The 16,512-nt window shown below is 49.4% G+C and overlaps 1 protein-coding gene across 1 annotated transcript in view; it reads right to left on the reverse strand.

Moving 5' to 3' along the window:
- The window catches only part of Rab6b (RAB6B, member RAS oncogene family), a 62,831-nt gene that overhangs the window by 19,736 nt on the left and 26,583 nt on the right, over window positions 1-16,512 (reverse strand). The window contains exon 2 of the mRNA XM_026384034.2: window positions 13,136-13,194. Coding sequence (XP_026239819.1) covers window positions 13,136-13,194 — 59 coding nt within the window. The remainder of the gene's footprint in view (window positions 1-13,135; window positions 13,195-16,512) is intronic.

A 16,512-nucleotide genomic window follows, 5' to 3' on the forward strand; every position in this document is an offset into this window, starting at 1 on the left:
TGTCTAGCATGTTCGAGGTCCTGGGTTCAATCCCCAACACCACATAAAAATAAATAAATTAAATAAAGGTATTGTGTCCAACTACAACTAAAAAATATTTTTAAAAATCCTTTTAAAAAATGGATATGAGGGGTGACTTTCAAGAGATATATGTTAACTTTAAACCAAACAGGACATGAGCAGGGAAAGCCAGAGGCAAGAGACTACTTTCTACTTTGCCTCCTAATGTCTTCGAGGGTCCCCTTCTCTCCCTCGGCACCAGGACTGCCTTCATGTAAACCTTGAACCTTTTTACCTGAATCACTTTGCTGCCTGACTGGCCTCTTGGATTTCGAGCTTTTATCTTGTGACTATTGTTCATACAGCAACCAGTGTGTTTTTCTGAAATACACAGCTGACTACATCGCTCCCTGCTGGTCCCTAGGAAATAATCCAAACCTTTGGGTTTGGCCTACAAAGCTGTTCAGGGCTTGCCATTGCCGCTTGGCTTTCGATGGCCTTGACACCCAGCTTGACTTTGTAACGATACTGTTCAGAACTTCCAAGTCACTCCGTTTACTTTTTCTAGCACCATCCTCTTCTCAGGATACTCTTGCACCTGGTTAATAGGTACTCAGGATTTGAGATCTAGCTTCTCTGAAAGTCACTTTCCAAATCCTCAGGTTGCTCCCAAGGCCCCTCATTTAACTATCCTGACTGAATTGGGAAGATTTCATCCTGGCCAATCTCTGCCTCTGGCCAGCCAGTCAGCAATTCTCAGCCTGCAGCTAATCACATCAGGAGCTGGATAAACATGTAGATTCCTGAGCCCCATTCAGGCAGACACCATCCCAAGCTCTGGGTGTCTGCCTGAGTCTGGAATCGGAATTCCAGCGAGTTCTCAGACAACTCATTTGCAATAAAGGTGGCATCTGGCAGCAGCAGGCTCCCTGCAGAGGGGCATGTCTATGCAGGGGAAGATTCTGGTCCTAGATGGAGAAGCCAGGCTCACTCAGAACCAAGGCCGCACAGTCCGAGGTTGCCAAAGCTGGGAGGTGAATCCACATCTCCCTAACTGCTGACTTTTCAGCTATTCTCTCTCTCTCTCTCTCTCTCTCTCTCTCTCTCTCTCTCTCTCTCTGCTTCCTGAAATCCCTTCAGTTTTTGAAACTGTCAGTCCGTTTGCCTTTGGGTCACATCCTGTCTGGCTCCCTGTTGTGGAAACTTGATGGTCATTAGCCATAATAGCTCAGCAGAGCCCACTTAAGAGGAAGTTAATTTGCATTTTAGCAGGAAAAAAAAAATAAAGTCAGCTCTCTAAGGACAGAATAGAAGGAACTTTTTAAAAAAGGGATTTGGCTGGCTCTCCATTACCAGAGCATTTCTAGCTCCTTGGCAGCATCTGTTTTCCCAGACACAAGACACAAGCAGCTGGCTCCACATGGCTGCCAGCTGGGGCCCATCTCTCCCAGAAAGGTCAGATCTGCAGGGAGAAGGTGGACATGGTTTTCCCTGGGCACCTCCTTTGCAGCAGACAGACGAGAAATTCATATTCAGTCACTTATGACTTCTGGTGCCTATTGTGTGCTGGAATAAGCCCTGGTCCATGCCCACCAGGAGCTTCCGACTTCGTGGAGAAGCTGATACAGAGGGTTGTGGCTGCCAGATAGAGAGCTTCTAGGGGTGCAGGATTGGAAGACTTTGCTTCTGGTAGAATTCTTGAGGAATGATGGGGCAGATATACAAGTGCTAAATATGCAGATATGCATATAAGCTTTCCAGCAGGTGAGTGTGGGGGAGTAGTGGAGGATGGAAAGACGTCTCAGAGGGAGGGAGCATGGAGCTCTGACGTTTGTCATGGCGGACAAAAATCCCCCAACCCTCTTTGTAGATGACTATTGTGAACTCTGAACAAAATAAGACCTTTGTCTGAAGTTTCTGGAAATTGCCTAAAGCAGGTAGAAACTGGAAGGGAAACGGTCAAAATCACTTAAAAGGAAAAGCACCGATAAAATTCTGGTTTTTATGACTCCTCACCTGTGGGCAGATCCCAGGTGCAGCTGAGGGGTTGGAAGAGTTGGAAAGAAACCCACAGTTTTAGTGATGAAGAAATTAAAGGACTGATTGCAAAATGACCACAGCTGCCAGAAAATCTTGGAGGAGGCAGGGGATGTGGCTCCGTGATTGAGCTCTTGCCTAGCATGCACGAGGCCCTGAGTTCGATCCCTGGAGACGAGAAAGCTACAGAGAAGGGACCCCAAAGTGTGCAAATAGCTGCTGCCCCGAGCAGCCTACTGGAGACTAAAAACAAAAGACAATAAATAAATAAAAATAAATATAAAAAATCCAAACAGGACTTTCAGTTGCTGCCTATCACAAGGGAGAGAACTGAGAAATGGGGGGATCCAAACAATTTAGCTGCCTGCTGGAAAAAACCAGTTCTTGTCAAACAAGGCAAGTAGAGTTCATGGTCTTAATCACAACGTGGGGGCTATAACCTCAAATTCCTACGTGTAGCCAATGAGAGGAAAATGTGAGCCATACTCAAGAACAAAGAGAATAAATGGAGCCCAACCCTGAGCTGACCCAGATGTTAAACGTAGCAATAATTATATTACAACTGTTAATGTCATTACGCTCAAATATATGAAGAAAATTATGCTTATAATGAAGGTACAGATTCAAACACTTCAGCAAAGAGAAACTACAAGGAAGAATCGGATGCAAAATTTAGAACTGAGAGATCAATAAATGAATTTAGAAATTACTGCTGGGTTTAACAGTAAATTGGAGAGTACAGCTGTAACAGACAGAGAAGCTGAAAACAGATCAATAGAAATTATCCAAAAGGAAGCATAGAGAGAAAAGAAATTGAAAAAATTCCCTCATAGAGCCTTGATACTTCGTAGCACAATATCAAACAGTTTAACTGCAGTCCCAGAAGAGGATAGGAAGGATGGTACACAAATTGTTTTGAAGACATAATGGCCCAAAGTTTCCTAAATTCATAAATAAAAAGCTACATTTACACACTCAAGAAACTTGGTAATTAAGTAGGATTAAACAAACAAACAAAAATCTAGGTGTGGTGGCACACGCCTGTAATCCCAGCGGCTGGGGAGGCTGAGGCAGGAGGACTGCAAGTTCAAAGTCAGCCTCAGCAAAAAAAAAAAAAAAAAAAAAAAAAACGAAACAACTCAGTGAGACCTTGTCTCTAAATAAAATGCAAAATAGGGCTGGGGATGTGGCTCAGTGGCTCAGTGGCCCTGAGTTCAATCCCCAGTCCCCTGCCCCCCCAAAAATCAATTCACATCAAAGTCCAATTGCTGGAACCAAATACAAAGATCAGATCTTACAAACAGATAGAGAAAAATGAGACATGGCACGCAAGGGAATGATGACAGGGATGACAGCCGGCAGAAAAACTGGGAGGCCAGCACAGCAGAATGACATCACTAAGGTGCCGGCAGAAAGAATAAGTGGACTCGGATTACTAAATGCAGAAAAAATATTCTTCAAAAGTGGAGGTAAAATCAAAACATTTTTAGGTAAATGAAAACAAAGAAACTGTGGCCTGCAGCACTTAAAAAAAAAAAAATGTTAAAGGACATGGTTCAGCCTGAAGGGAAAAGATACTAACAGGAACTAGGAATTCTGTAAGAATTAAGAGCTTTAGAAAGATAAACACCTGGGTCAAAGCTTAGTGTGGTGGTGCACACCTATAATCCCAGCAACTGGGAAGGCCGAGACAGGAGGATTTGCAAGTTCAAGGCTTGTCTGGGCAACTTAGCAAGACTCTGTCTCAAAATAAAAAGGGCTAGGGATGTAGCTCAGTGGTAGAGCAACCCTGGGTCCAATCCCCAGTATGGGAAAGAAACACAAACCTCGGCTGGGGCAGTAAAGGCAAGAGACCATCTGTTTTAGGTAAAAGCCAGGTCTTCGAGCACCCTGAGGTGTGAAGCCCCACATTTCCTTGAGAAAAAAAGAAAAAAGATTCAGGTCCGGTGGACTGTGTAGGGCAGTCGGGGAGAGGACAAGATGGAGCCTGAGAACTGGGTAAAGCCAGAGGGATTTCCTATGTAGCCAGGGTTTTAGGAAAGCAATTCTGGTTGAAGGATGGGACAAAGGCAAGAAAGATAAACCAGAACCTGCTGCAAGTTCTAGAAGATAGGCAAGGGGAGAGGTTGGGGAGGAAGGGCAGCTTGCAGATGATGCCTAGGACAGGTGGACAGAGAGGCTGGGTGCACCGAGACATGGGACCTTTAACAAGAAAGCCCAGGCAGGAGAGCTTGCCTGGCTGAGAACACCATCTCCACTGAACAGATGACAAACCGGGGCTTACACGAAACGAAAGCTATTTTCCCAAGGTCTCACGGCAAGTCAGCAAAGTTGCAAGGACTACGCTGGGACTTCTTGGATGCTAACTCATGGGTTTTGGGTGGAGGAAATACAGGATGACTTTCATGGTCTGGCTCCTTTAAGACACATCCCAGCTCGGGTATCCTCTAGGGGATGGTCCCAGACGTTGCTTCTCTGGAGGCCACTGCAACCAAACTGCAAGAACTAATGAAAAGGGACTGTGCTTGGATGTCGTGCATGCCACCAGAATAGAGAGACATGAAGCTGATGGGCATCCTCCTCCTCACAGGGGACGGGTGCAGTCCAGGAGTGGTTTGGGGAAATAGCTAGGCTGAGCACCCATGAGATGGTTAAGATCAAAGCCGATGGGCACCTGGGGTTCCCGGGGCTGCTGGGCTCTGTCTGGAAAACCTATTCTGCTGGGTCTTCCAGGTTCTGTCTTGTGCCAACTCAGACCCTCGCAGGCCATTGGCTTTGGCTGCTTTGTCCACTTTCTACAGAATGGTTTCAACAGGGGAGCCCGAGTAGGTTGGCCTCAAACTTTAGAGGTCTGTGAAGGTCCGCTTCACAAATTGCCATGTGAGGAGAACCCCTGTCTTGCTGGTCACCTTGCCATGAGACACCCTACCTGCCAATAAAATTTCATGTGCCATTTTGCAGGCTGGCCCACGGAAACTCTCCATTCTAAACCTGACCATTGTCCCTGCCTTGCTGCATCAACTCGCTCAAATGGCAGCAACATCTGGCTGACCATGAAAACCCTGGAGCTTCTTATGATTCCAATGTTGTATGCCCACCAGACCACTGGGACCCAGAAGAACTGGCAGAGCACACTGAAAACAGAACAGGACCCCCACCCAGGTCCACTGGAGTGTGACCCTCGGCCAGCTGCATGGTAGCTCCTCTGCAGCTAGCTGTGGTTTGTCCTGGGAGGCACTGACAGGCAGCCTAGATTTGTTGACAGATGTGTTGACAGATGTGAAAGAGAATGAGAGAACGAGAGAGAGAGAACTACTGAGCTCCGTCAACATCTCTGTGATAGCTATCTTTATTTTCCCTGCCCTCCATTCCTTATGGCACTGATTTTTTTTTTTCCTCCTCGGCCTCTGTAGTATGCTTGTATCTGTGGCTGTCACTTCAGGTCCACTTTGGAGGACTACGGAGTCACCAGACAAAAAGAACTAACTACGCGGATAGGCCGCATCCTTCCACAAAAGGCCCAGCCACCTTGGTGATTCCCTGTGATCTGTCACGGGTACCCTCCCTCTCAAAGGTGAACAGAGCTCACACAGGCATGCACTGATGACATGTGGGTATGAACTGCATGAGCAGATACGTGGATGAGTGGGGACACACAAGTTCATGTTTTATCTGCACATGGGGGTATGCATCTGTGGGTATGCATGGGTGCATTATACTTGTGTAGATATGAGAATATGGGAGCATGGGGGTGGGGCTTCTTCTTTGAAGATGAAGCCCAGATCCATGATATGCACATAGCCCCTCAGTGTACTGGGGCCTAGGTGATCAGGAGCCTTCACAGGATGCTTAGGGCAAGGAGCACACAGTGCCTCCCAGGAGAGACCACGGCGAGCTGCAGAGGAGCTACCATGCAGCTGGCAGGGTGCCACACTCCAGTGGGCCTGGGTGGGCTCATGTGCCCACGGGCCCAGTCTGTTTTCAATGAGCTCAACCGCTGCTCTGGTGGGTCTGAGTGGTCTGATGGGCTTAGAAGAACCAGATGGAGAGTATCTTGGATAAGTGGGCTTAGCCTCTCTTGCCCTGTTTCCTCACCTCTAACAACCACAGGGATAGCCACAGCTTTCCTAAGGATTGTTGGACCAAATGAGTTAGACTACCTGACGGTATGCGGCATTAAACAAAAATGAAGACCTGCTATTAGTGACCAAATGATCCAGGGATTTCCAAGCGGATCTGCAAAACCCAGCCCACGGAGATCCTCCAACAACGTCTCCCAGTCTGATCATGTGTAATGGCCTTGTGGAGTGATCTTCAAGACAAGAGCAAACTGTGAGCCAGTATGTCTGGGAAAGGGTACATATTCCTGCTCCTAGTGGAGGGTCTCTGCAGTAGAGGACCTCTCCTGCTGCCATATCAAAGAGTGCTTGTCATCCCTATTAGCATCCCTCTAAACTAGTGTTCCCAGGGCTTCAGGAAAGACTTACCTTCAGAAAGATAAATCCTAAAAGAGACCAACCCCCTTTCCTAGCTTGTAGTACAGTCTTGGTCAAAGTAGTATTCTGTTTTTCATTTTTATGTTGTGAGGTATGGAGCAAATTATTTTTGCTGGTAACTATTCCACAGGGTGGAAAACACAGGATATCAAGACCACATGAGCAGGAGACTTGACTCTGAGGAGTCTCCTGCTGGTCCGGGATCCCCATGACTCTCTCCTCACCCCTCTGCACCCATGCTGCCTGCACCTGCTACCTGCTATCAGGTCTTCTGAAAGTACTGGGCTGCACTTTGCTGAAATTAGGTTGCCCCAAACCTGGCAACGCTTATTTATTCCTTTCCTAACTGTGTGCTTGCAAACAGCACTAAGAAAAATGACAGCTACTTTATTTTATCCAAAATGCAGGGAATCTTAGAGATTTCACAGCTGCACCCACCTTTATCTTCTTCTGAACATGGTGTTAAGCAGTATCCACAGGGGTTCAAGATGTGCTTTGCACAGAAAGGATGGTTCATTACACACCTCCCTCTGCACAGAACTGCTAATGGCCCAGCTGATTCCTGAGCAGAGAGCTCTCGAAGGCACTGACTGAAATTTTTTGGCTATGTGCATTTATTCTGAGATATAATTTTTGCATCCCTATTCTGACAAGATACAGTAAAAGAAAAAGTCTGCAGTGGAAATCTGAATGGTAATTTACATAAGTTGACTCAAGATTCTCTTCTTCGGAAAAGAAATGATGAAAAGGCATGTATGTGTCTTCTTTCAGCCTTGGCGAGGCCTGGACTGAGGACTGGGGAAGCATCCATAAGTGGCAGAAAGCAGCTGGGCATGACAAGCCCTTGACAATGAAGCTGCTGTTCCAGGCTCTGCACCACCAAACATCAGATGAAAGTATCCGGGTAAAGTTATGCAAAATAGCATGCAAATGAGTCTGGCAAAACTTAAGGCTTCAGACTGGCAAGTGGGCACTTTGTGGGGGAAGAGATGGCAGCCTCTGGAAAACATGTTGGGCAAGGTCTCTTCTGGTCAAAAGCTCTGAGTATGCCCTGGGGGAGGGGAGGTTGGCTCCTGAGGCCACCGAGCAGGTACCCGGCTTCTTTCAAAGTCTGCGGTGGCCAATTTAACTTATCGGTCACTCTTTAATTCCTGACGCTGGTCTGAACATCAAGCAAATGATACATACTTTCAGACTTTAAATAAGGGCTTATTCACATCAAAATCAGTCAGTCCCTTCAAAGCCACACCCATGTCCAGGGATGCATGGCTTGGAGCTCCCTGAGAGCTCTCCTGAAGGGGGGACAACTGGGTCCAGGTAGGCCAGCCCTCCTTCAGCTCTTAGAGTGAAAGAGGTTCCAGGTGGTGGCTTTAAGGGCATCTGAGAACTTACCTGTGTGTCACCTGCACACTGAATTAGGAAGTCTGGGTGACATCCGGGGCAGAGGATTGCATCATGGGTCCATTTAGCTCCTCAAATGCATTAGCTGGTGCCCCTGGCAATGTCCTATGCCCTTACTTGATTCTGCCTTAGAGACTCTAAAACTAAACTCTGCTGTCTCAGCCTCTCTAGAGGCTAAGGATGCTCGTGTGACCTGATTCTGGCCATTAAGACAGAAGCAGCAATCGGCCCTAGGAGAGATTCCAGCAAAGCTCTTGCTTTCTTTTTCTGCCCTGAATGTAGACATGAGGTCTGAAGTAGCAGCCGCCAACCTGCAGGAAGATGGGTGCCCGCGTGCCAAGGAGATGGAGCAGGATCAGAGCAAGAGCCCCGGGGCCTGACAGCATCACCACACAGGGTGCCAACCCAAATTCCATCACGACTTCTGCACCCAGAAAGCCTTTCCTTGTGGAAGCCACAGCCATCTTTCTGAATTAAAGGGTGACCCACATTCCTACTTATAATGACTGATAAAAGGGAAGGAAAGGCAGAGGAGAAGAGGGAGGGAAAGGAAGGATGTTGGAGCCTGGGCAAGGTGGCGTAGAGAGCAGTCAATGTCCAGAGGAGCACCTGGATGGGTGGCAGGGCACAGGTGAATCTCTGAGGATGGGGTCATCTTTCCCCAGTGACTGGCATTTTGATTTCACACCTGGCGGAAACAGGGACAGGACCTTCTACTGCCCTCACAGGGTAAGATCGACATGTTGCCAGGGATCAAGCACATCTGGGAGAGCTGCAAAGCATCGTGCAATTGCACATGTAAGGTTTCGACACACACGCATTTCGGACACACAGGCAAGTTATTGTTAGTTTCACTCCATCACTATCAATTTAGTTTGTTTTGCAGTTATTTTTGTTTTGGCTTTTCCATAACATATAATAATGCACTTTTGTATTGAGAGCACACTGGCCCATACCATTCCATCATCTAGACTACGTGAGCTATGCTTTTAATACAAATTAACCATATTCCCGTTGTGGATGTAGCTTGATGTTAGAGTACTTGCCTTGCCCGGGCAAGGCTCTGGGTTCAATCCCTAGGATTGCACAAATAAAATAACCACAATCCTACTTCTACAGTTTTGAGGCCACTGGTCTAGGTGATGTGGAGGTAAAAGGCCACTCAATTTCCAGGTTAAAAAATGCAATCTTGGAGCTGGGGATGTGGCTCAAGCAGTAGCACGCTCGCCTGGCATGCATGCGGCCCAGGTTCGATCCTCAGCACCACATACAAACAAAGATGTTGTGTCCCCCGAGAACTAAGAAAAAATAAATAAATGTTAAAATTCTCTCTCTCTCTCTCTCTCTCTCTCTCTCTCTTTCTTTAAAAAAAAAAAAATGCAATCCTAAGAAACTGAAGGGCTTGGCCAGAGACTCCCAGTTTCGTGACAGACCTGGGATTGGAACCTGGGCCTCCTCTGTTGGCTTCCTTGCATGCATGGTGCTGGAGACTGAACTCAGGGCCTGAATGCCTCCTTTTAAAGGAGACAAAAGAGCTGGAGTGGGTCAAGGGACACGCTGAGTCCTTTTCCTTTGTGTGCCCCTCACTCTGACCTCCTGGAATGAGGTAAGGCCCTGTTGCTGTCTCCCCAGGGTGCTGGGGTGATTATCTGGATATCACATGCAAACAGCTAGTATCTCAGGTTCTATCAATGCCTCTTGAGTGGCACTTCACCCCCTCTCTACATCCTGTTCCAGGAAACTCATCAGTTCTTAGGGTGTTTGGAGTCCACGTTCTCCCCAACCTCTCACAGGTGGCCCCAAGAAGCCACTTTCAAATATCTTGGTTGCTGGACTCTTATTCAGTTGGAATCCGTCCTCTTTGTGTTGACATCACTGATATTGTTTCAGCGTAACCTGGGATCCACATCCAGGGCCATGTCCAGCTGCAGATCTGCTAGGAGCCAGAACCCAGGCAGGAGCAATGATGAAAGCCAGGGACAGGGCCACTCAGCCGCCCAGGGTAGGCGTGTGCTGCCCCTGAGTAGTCACAGTTGCTCACAGCAGACACCACTGCCGTCACCCAGGTACCATCCTGCTCACCCGCCCCTTCCACATTAGCACCTCAGCGTGAAGAGTGCTGGGTGAACCGTGCTAGTGGCGGGGTCCCTTGGGTGTGAGGAGTTGCAGACAAGGTGGGGATGGATGCTTCCCTGAGAGGAGGCTGGGAGCAGGTGGGGAGACAAGGAGGATTCGCTACAGCCACTGGATGGAGGCAGGAAGGTATGCAGACGGAAGAAGCAGTATTTAGGGAGGGCCACCAGGTATCAGGACCCAGGTGCTGGGTGTCCATGTGTGCACATGTGTGTGCGTCTGCATGTAGGCATGTGCGTGACCCCACCTTGTAGAGGAGGTGCAGTTTGTCTGATGAGAGGCCAGTCAGTGCCCAGAGGTGGGGGTAGGGGAGCTCTGTGGCCACCGCAGGGAGCCCATGGTCTGGAAGAGGCAGGAGACTCAGAGGAGCCCAATCAGGGACTGTTGTTGTGGGGGATGATGGGGATGTCACCATTCGGGGGCACAAATTGGGAGGAGGTTAAGTTCATCCCCCAAAGCCCTTGGGGGTCCTGTCTACTTCCCATACACCTCCGCTACCACACCAAGACAAACAAAATAAAATAACAGGCCTCTCCCATCTCCAGAGGATTCATTAAAACCAGCCTGTGTGTGCAGAGCTGGGGCCCAGCTTCCCAGCCTAATTACCATTTTAAAGGATGTTAGGAAAGGATTCCACCTGCGCCAGAAAAAAAAATAAGTCAGAAAGCCCTACAATGGAGAGGGCGGTTGTCTCCCTGGGATTTCTCTCCTCTTTCTTGCCCTGACATTGAGTGAGGCCTCGGGGCCTCTCAGTCTGATGAGATCTAAAAACCCTGGCTGGCAGAGCCTCTTCAAGCCAGCTCTGTGCCCCTGGCATCTGCGACACCATCTATGGCCAGGCCCTCTCCTGGGCCCGGCAATACAGTGGTGCTCCAAGGGCATCCTGGCCTCCACCAGGCCGGAAGCACACAGGAGCCGCCCTAGAGTCAGGAGGTTGAGTTAGCCGTGGGACAAGTAGGATCAGGGTGGCAAGCAGAGCATGGCAGGCCTCGCTGCCCAGCAAGCATTTGCTCTCAGCCACGTGAGTCAGCGGACCGGAAGGGAGTGGAAAGAGCATTTTAGCAGTGACAGCCATGGTGTGTGTGTGTGTGTGTGTGTGTGTGTGTGTGGAGTGACAGTGCCACTGTCAGGGAGTGTCATGCAGAGAGGCCACCGAGCTGTAGGTAGTGGGCTGCCCAACTATAGATACCTGACAATAATGGGTACAAGAAAGTAATGGGGTGGCCTGGAGACAGAGGTGGGGTAAGAGCGCAGAAGTTCTGCTCATCACTGTCCAAAACACCAAGCAGCCCCAAATCCCATTGTTCTCAATGGGATGCTAACAGAAGGTATGCTACGTAACTTCACATTAAAAATATACAACAATATATGAGATCATATAAATATACAACAATATATGAGATCATATAAATATGTGCGTGCACATGCACACACACACAGTATCAAGTCAGACTTTGGAAGGAGGCTGTTAGATAGGGCTATCCCCTCTGATGCAGGAGAAGCCCCCTTATGAACTAGAGAGGCTCCTGGGAGCCCGTGGGGTACAAAGCCCAGCCCTGGGGAGGATGTGACTATGGGGCCAAGACCAAAGCCCTGACCTAGGGCTGTGTGTCACTCAGGACCTCTTTCCCCAAGCTTCCTGTTCTTCACCAAGGTCAATTCCTATTTGGTCCATGGTGATCCAGTGTCTCAGACCACAGCAGAATACAAGTAAACAGGGAGGCTGATGGGGGCTCTCTGAGGGTATCTGAGGCAAGAAGGACTGGTCCAGAGGGACAGACAGCCTAAAAAGCAGCACAGAACTACTCTGCACCCTCTGTAAGGTCAGCAATAGGGAAGGACATTCTTAGAATAGCAGTCCCCCCCCATGAGTCTATAGATATTTGTCCTTGAGAACTCTATGATAAAGGGATTCCATGATCAAACACCTAATCACATTTGCTTTCAGCAAATCTAAGCACACACTGAGGAAGGAAAGACCCTGAGAAGTCCTGCAGCAGGCAGTCACTCCTGCTTCCTGGAATTCCCAGCTCCACACAAGCTCTGAGCCACGACCCTCCTTGGTTTTTTTTTTTCCCAAGTAACACCTACTAACGTTTCTTGGAATTAGTATCCCACAAAGCCCATTAGCTTAGAGAAATGCATTACTATTTGTTTCTATCCTAAGGAAGAAAACAGTGTCCCCCCAGCCTAAAAATAGTATAAATGATTAAGTTTGGTGCCTTTTGCAAAAATCTGTGGTTGCAAGAGAACCACTTGTGCAAACCTCTTCTCACCAGGGGTGCTAGGCAAGATTACTACTGTCTTCAATTGCTCAGCTTTTGAGCCACCTGTCAGCCTGTGGTTGACCTCAGAACACCATTCCAGAGCCAAGAGCCCCAGAGGTCATGCCATTCAACCTTCTGCCCACATAGGGCAGGGCAGGGCCACCACACAAGCCTTTCCAGGAAGGAAGGGCTTCAGCAATGGTGTGTGTGTGTGGGTGGGGGGGTTGGAGTGAGTGTGTGTGCATATGTATGCGTGTATTAAGGTGGTGTGTGAGAGAGGGTGTGTGTGAAAGGCTAAATGTGCAGGAGAGGTCTAAGGGTGGTAGTATGTACATGTATGTGTGAGAGAGGTCCGGAGTGTGTGCATGGAAGGCCCCAGAAAACACAACCACACAAGGAAGAGCAAACTCTCCTAAAGCTCCGCATTCCACCCCTCCCATATTTTGGCTGGCTCCTCTTCCACCTGACTGCCCCTTTAAGTATCCAAACACTGTAATGGCTCAGCCTGTCTGTGAAGGCTGAGAGTACCCAGACTGAAATGTGTCCTCTCTCTGTGTTTAAGATTTCTCTCTGGAAAACATTTCCTTTCTGAGATCTAGATTTTTCAGAAAAATCTTTACTAGGCTGGGGACCAATACCCTGGGGGGAAGCTCCTCCAAAGCAAACAGATACCCCAGGAACCTGGGGCCATCCCACTCTGATCCAAGCTCAGCAAGCCCTGGAGAGAGGCTGGCTGTGGTCACTCGGCCATGGACACCGATGAGGGGTGGGCGGGGTGGAGGCGGGCCTCCAGGACCTCACCTGGTATGTGTTGTCGAAGCTGTCATACATGAACCTCGTGATCAGAGACGTCTTTCCGACTGCAAAACAAGAAGAGAGGTGTTCAGCCATAAGCAGAGCCAAGCAGCCAAGGTCTTCAAACACATCGTACAAAACAGGTCACAAGTCAAAAAGCCCAGAGGGGACGCTGAGTTGACACACCGAAGTGGGAGGTTGGTCCCAGGGAGGAACCTTGAGGTGGGGTGGCAAGCGTTTATGACAGGTGGGGCTGCAGGGCAGTTCCTGCCAGGCAAAGAGGCCACCCAGTGCCCCATGAATTCCCACTACCCAGACCCAGGTTTCCTTGACCCAGAGGGCCCGAATGATGCAACAGCCAAAGAATCAGAGCAAGTGGAACAAACAAGCTGCTCCTCACACCTGCCTGTGTCCACCTGCACTTCCCACCTTGTGGCTGGTCAGAGGTCATGGAATCCTGCTCTTTTGTTCCCACTCATTCAGCCTGGGTGTCGGTGGGAAAGAGGGCTTTCCAGAGACCAGGGGCAGTGGGCCAGTTCCCAGGGTCTTCCTCCCTAGCATGTGCCTGACCATCCAGCTCAGTGAAGGATCTCTGGCATCCCTGGACCCTGATAGGCAAATGCCAAGAGGATGGATCCCCAGGCACTGTGACAAGTGCAGGCTCACCCACACATCTGCAAGTGCAAACGCAAGGGTGGTGACATCCCAACCGAGCATTCGGGTAGGGCCGAGAGAAGCCTAGGTGTCTCCTGAGAGTCCCGCAAATGTGGCTAATTTCCCAAACCACAGGGTTTGGCTTTTGACCTAACCCTATGCAGGTGCCCTGGGGCCTGGCGGGGGCAGAAATGCCAACTGCTGCATTTTTAGCCATCTGGGAGGGGAAAAAGCATGGTAAAGGGACATTTGTTCGCTCAAGCCCTGCATGGACTCCTTTCCCATACTGTCCCACCATGGCTCTGTCCTGGTCCTGGGAGGCTCAGAGGGCACCAGCCAGGCTGAGCTGGCACAGGGCCCTTTCTGCTCTGGGCTGCAGGCTGCAGGTAACCCTGATGGGGAAAGCAAGGGAGTGTAGCCGAGAGCTCTCCACTCTGCACCGCCCATGTCCCAGCAGGGCTTCCATAGGCAGGGCAGGGATGGCCATTGCCATGATGGAGCGGGGCCACCCAACAGGGCCCCAGTTTTGAAGCCTCAGGAGTGTAACAGATGAGTCCCATCCTCTCTCAATGGTCAGGACTTACCCAGGGAAAGACAGCGGTCTCTGGCCAGAAGAAGCATGTGAGAGGCTTGTGTTTGGAAGACTGAACTTTGCCCAGAATTGGTTATTTGAGTCCAAATCTTATCAGGATACTTTCTGTCACCTTAAGGTAACACCTTGAGGACCTCATTTTAAAAATTGATATAATAATATCACAGACATCAGAAGTACAAAGCACATAGGAAATGCTTAAAAATGGCAGGGAACTGAATAGCTGAGGCAGTTTCCAGAACACGGTAATGATGGCGGGGGGGGGGGGGGGGAGGGGGGAGAATACAACCACCATTGTTGTTTGATAAAGAATTTGACTTGTCTTTATCCCTGGTTCCTGAGAAGGGACTCAAAAGGCTTAGAATTTCCTGAGTAATAAGAGTGTCGTTTTTATTCCTGGCCCCCCTTCCATCCCAGGAGTTGATGCTAATGAGGTGACTGATAGTGGCCCTGGAGGACCTCAGGGTAGGGCTGTTAACCCTGTGATTAGGAGTTGGGGACTGGAGCCAGTCCTACCTCCAGGGAAAGGAGAGAGGCTGGGGACTGACTGCAATGCCATGGCCAGTGCTCAGTCAATCATGCCCACACAATAAAACCCAGTGAAACTCTGGACAGCCCTGTGGCACTTCCTTGTTGATGGATGCACCCTGTGCCTGGGGTGGGGGAGGGGGTGACAGGTTCTGAGTCTCTGCATTAGGGACACTCTCAGACCTTGCCCTCTCTGCTCTTTTATTTGGCTGGTCCTGATTTATAGCCTTTAATAAAACTGAAATCATAAGTAGAGTGCCATCCTGACTCCTTTGTTGTTCAGCAAATCATTGAACCTGAGGGGTACTGGGAAAACCCTGAATTTGTAGTTCCTTGGTCAAAAGCATAGATGTTTTGGGAACCTCATTTGGTGACTGAAGTGAGGGCAGTTCTAGAGATTGGGTGTCCTTAGAGTCTGAGGCCAACACTCGGTGACTATTGTCAGAAATGAGTTACCAGACACCAGCTGGGATCAGAATGGCCTTACTTCTGGAAGAACATCTCTGGGATGAGCAGTAATGTACCCCAAAGCTCTTCCCATTTCCCCCAGAAATGGCCCTGGGAACTTCTGATAGAAATTTGGCTAGAAAGAGATTTCCAAAAATGGCTTTAAATCTTCCCTTCAATTTTACAAGAAGGTGAGAAGTGGGGGGTTTCACACACATTGGGCATCGCCTCTGAGGCCACAGGTGGAGCTGGCTGGGAACTACTAAGGGGCCCACGGAGTTTTAGAAAAGTGGAGCATCCCTGAGCTGGCGAGGGGCAGGGAGAAATAGGAAAAGCACAGCATCCTCCCTTACGAGAGGCAGTGGAAAGTTCCCACCTCGTCAGGATCCCAGGGCCCAGGGCAAGTCCCCTAGGCAGTGACATCGGAATCTCACACCCCAGGGAAAAGGAGTGAGCTTCAGGGAGCTGGGTGGGGTGCTCCTCCTCCCCACAAAGGTTCTCCCCTGGAGTCAGTGAGTAGGGAGACAGGACGGTCAATGGAATCTCCCAAAGCCACTAAAGAAATAGGAAGTTCATGGAGCTGCCGAGAATTTTAAATCCCTGCAATCCCCTCTAATGCCGAGCGGCCCATTCTTGTGACGGCAGCTGGCAGCAATGGATTAGTACCGGCTGGCAGGATCAAGTTTGAGTGAAGGAGAAAAGTTGTTTACTGGGACTGTGCAGGAGGAACTTTGGTCCTGGCCAGTGTCGACATGTATGGGCATCTGCACATGTGACATGCGGACCCAGTCTTTATGGAGCATGTTCCAGCTACACGCTAGGCACCATGCCAGACACAGACTTACACGACAGCAACACATAGAAGAGACGTGGCCCCTGCCCGCTGGACACACGCAGCTGGGGGTTAAGCCACCTCTTCTAGGCACCTTCTAGCTGCCCTCAGCTCTGAGCAGGTACTTGGGGCATCCTCAGTTTATAGCAGGAGAAGTACATTGACAGCCACCGGACCAGGGTCAGAGCTGAGAGGGGCTGAGATGCTCCCGGCCCAGGTCCTCTTTGGCATCTGTGGCCAGGCTGGGTTTCAGAACCCTGAAGATTCATGACTGCCACCACTATGAATGTCATGGAGCTCCAGGAATGGCCCCAACTAAGCCAAGGTTTC

Source organism: Urocitellus parryii, chromosome 2 (assembly GCF_045843805.1).
Source record: "Urocitellus parryii isolate mUroPar1 chromosome 2, mUroPar1.hap1, whole genome shotgun sequence".
Lineage (NCBI taxonomy): Eukaryota > Metazoa > Chordata > Mammalia > Rodentia > Sciuridae > Urocitellus > Urocitellus parryii.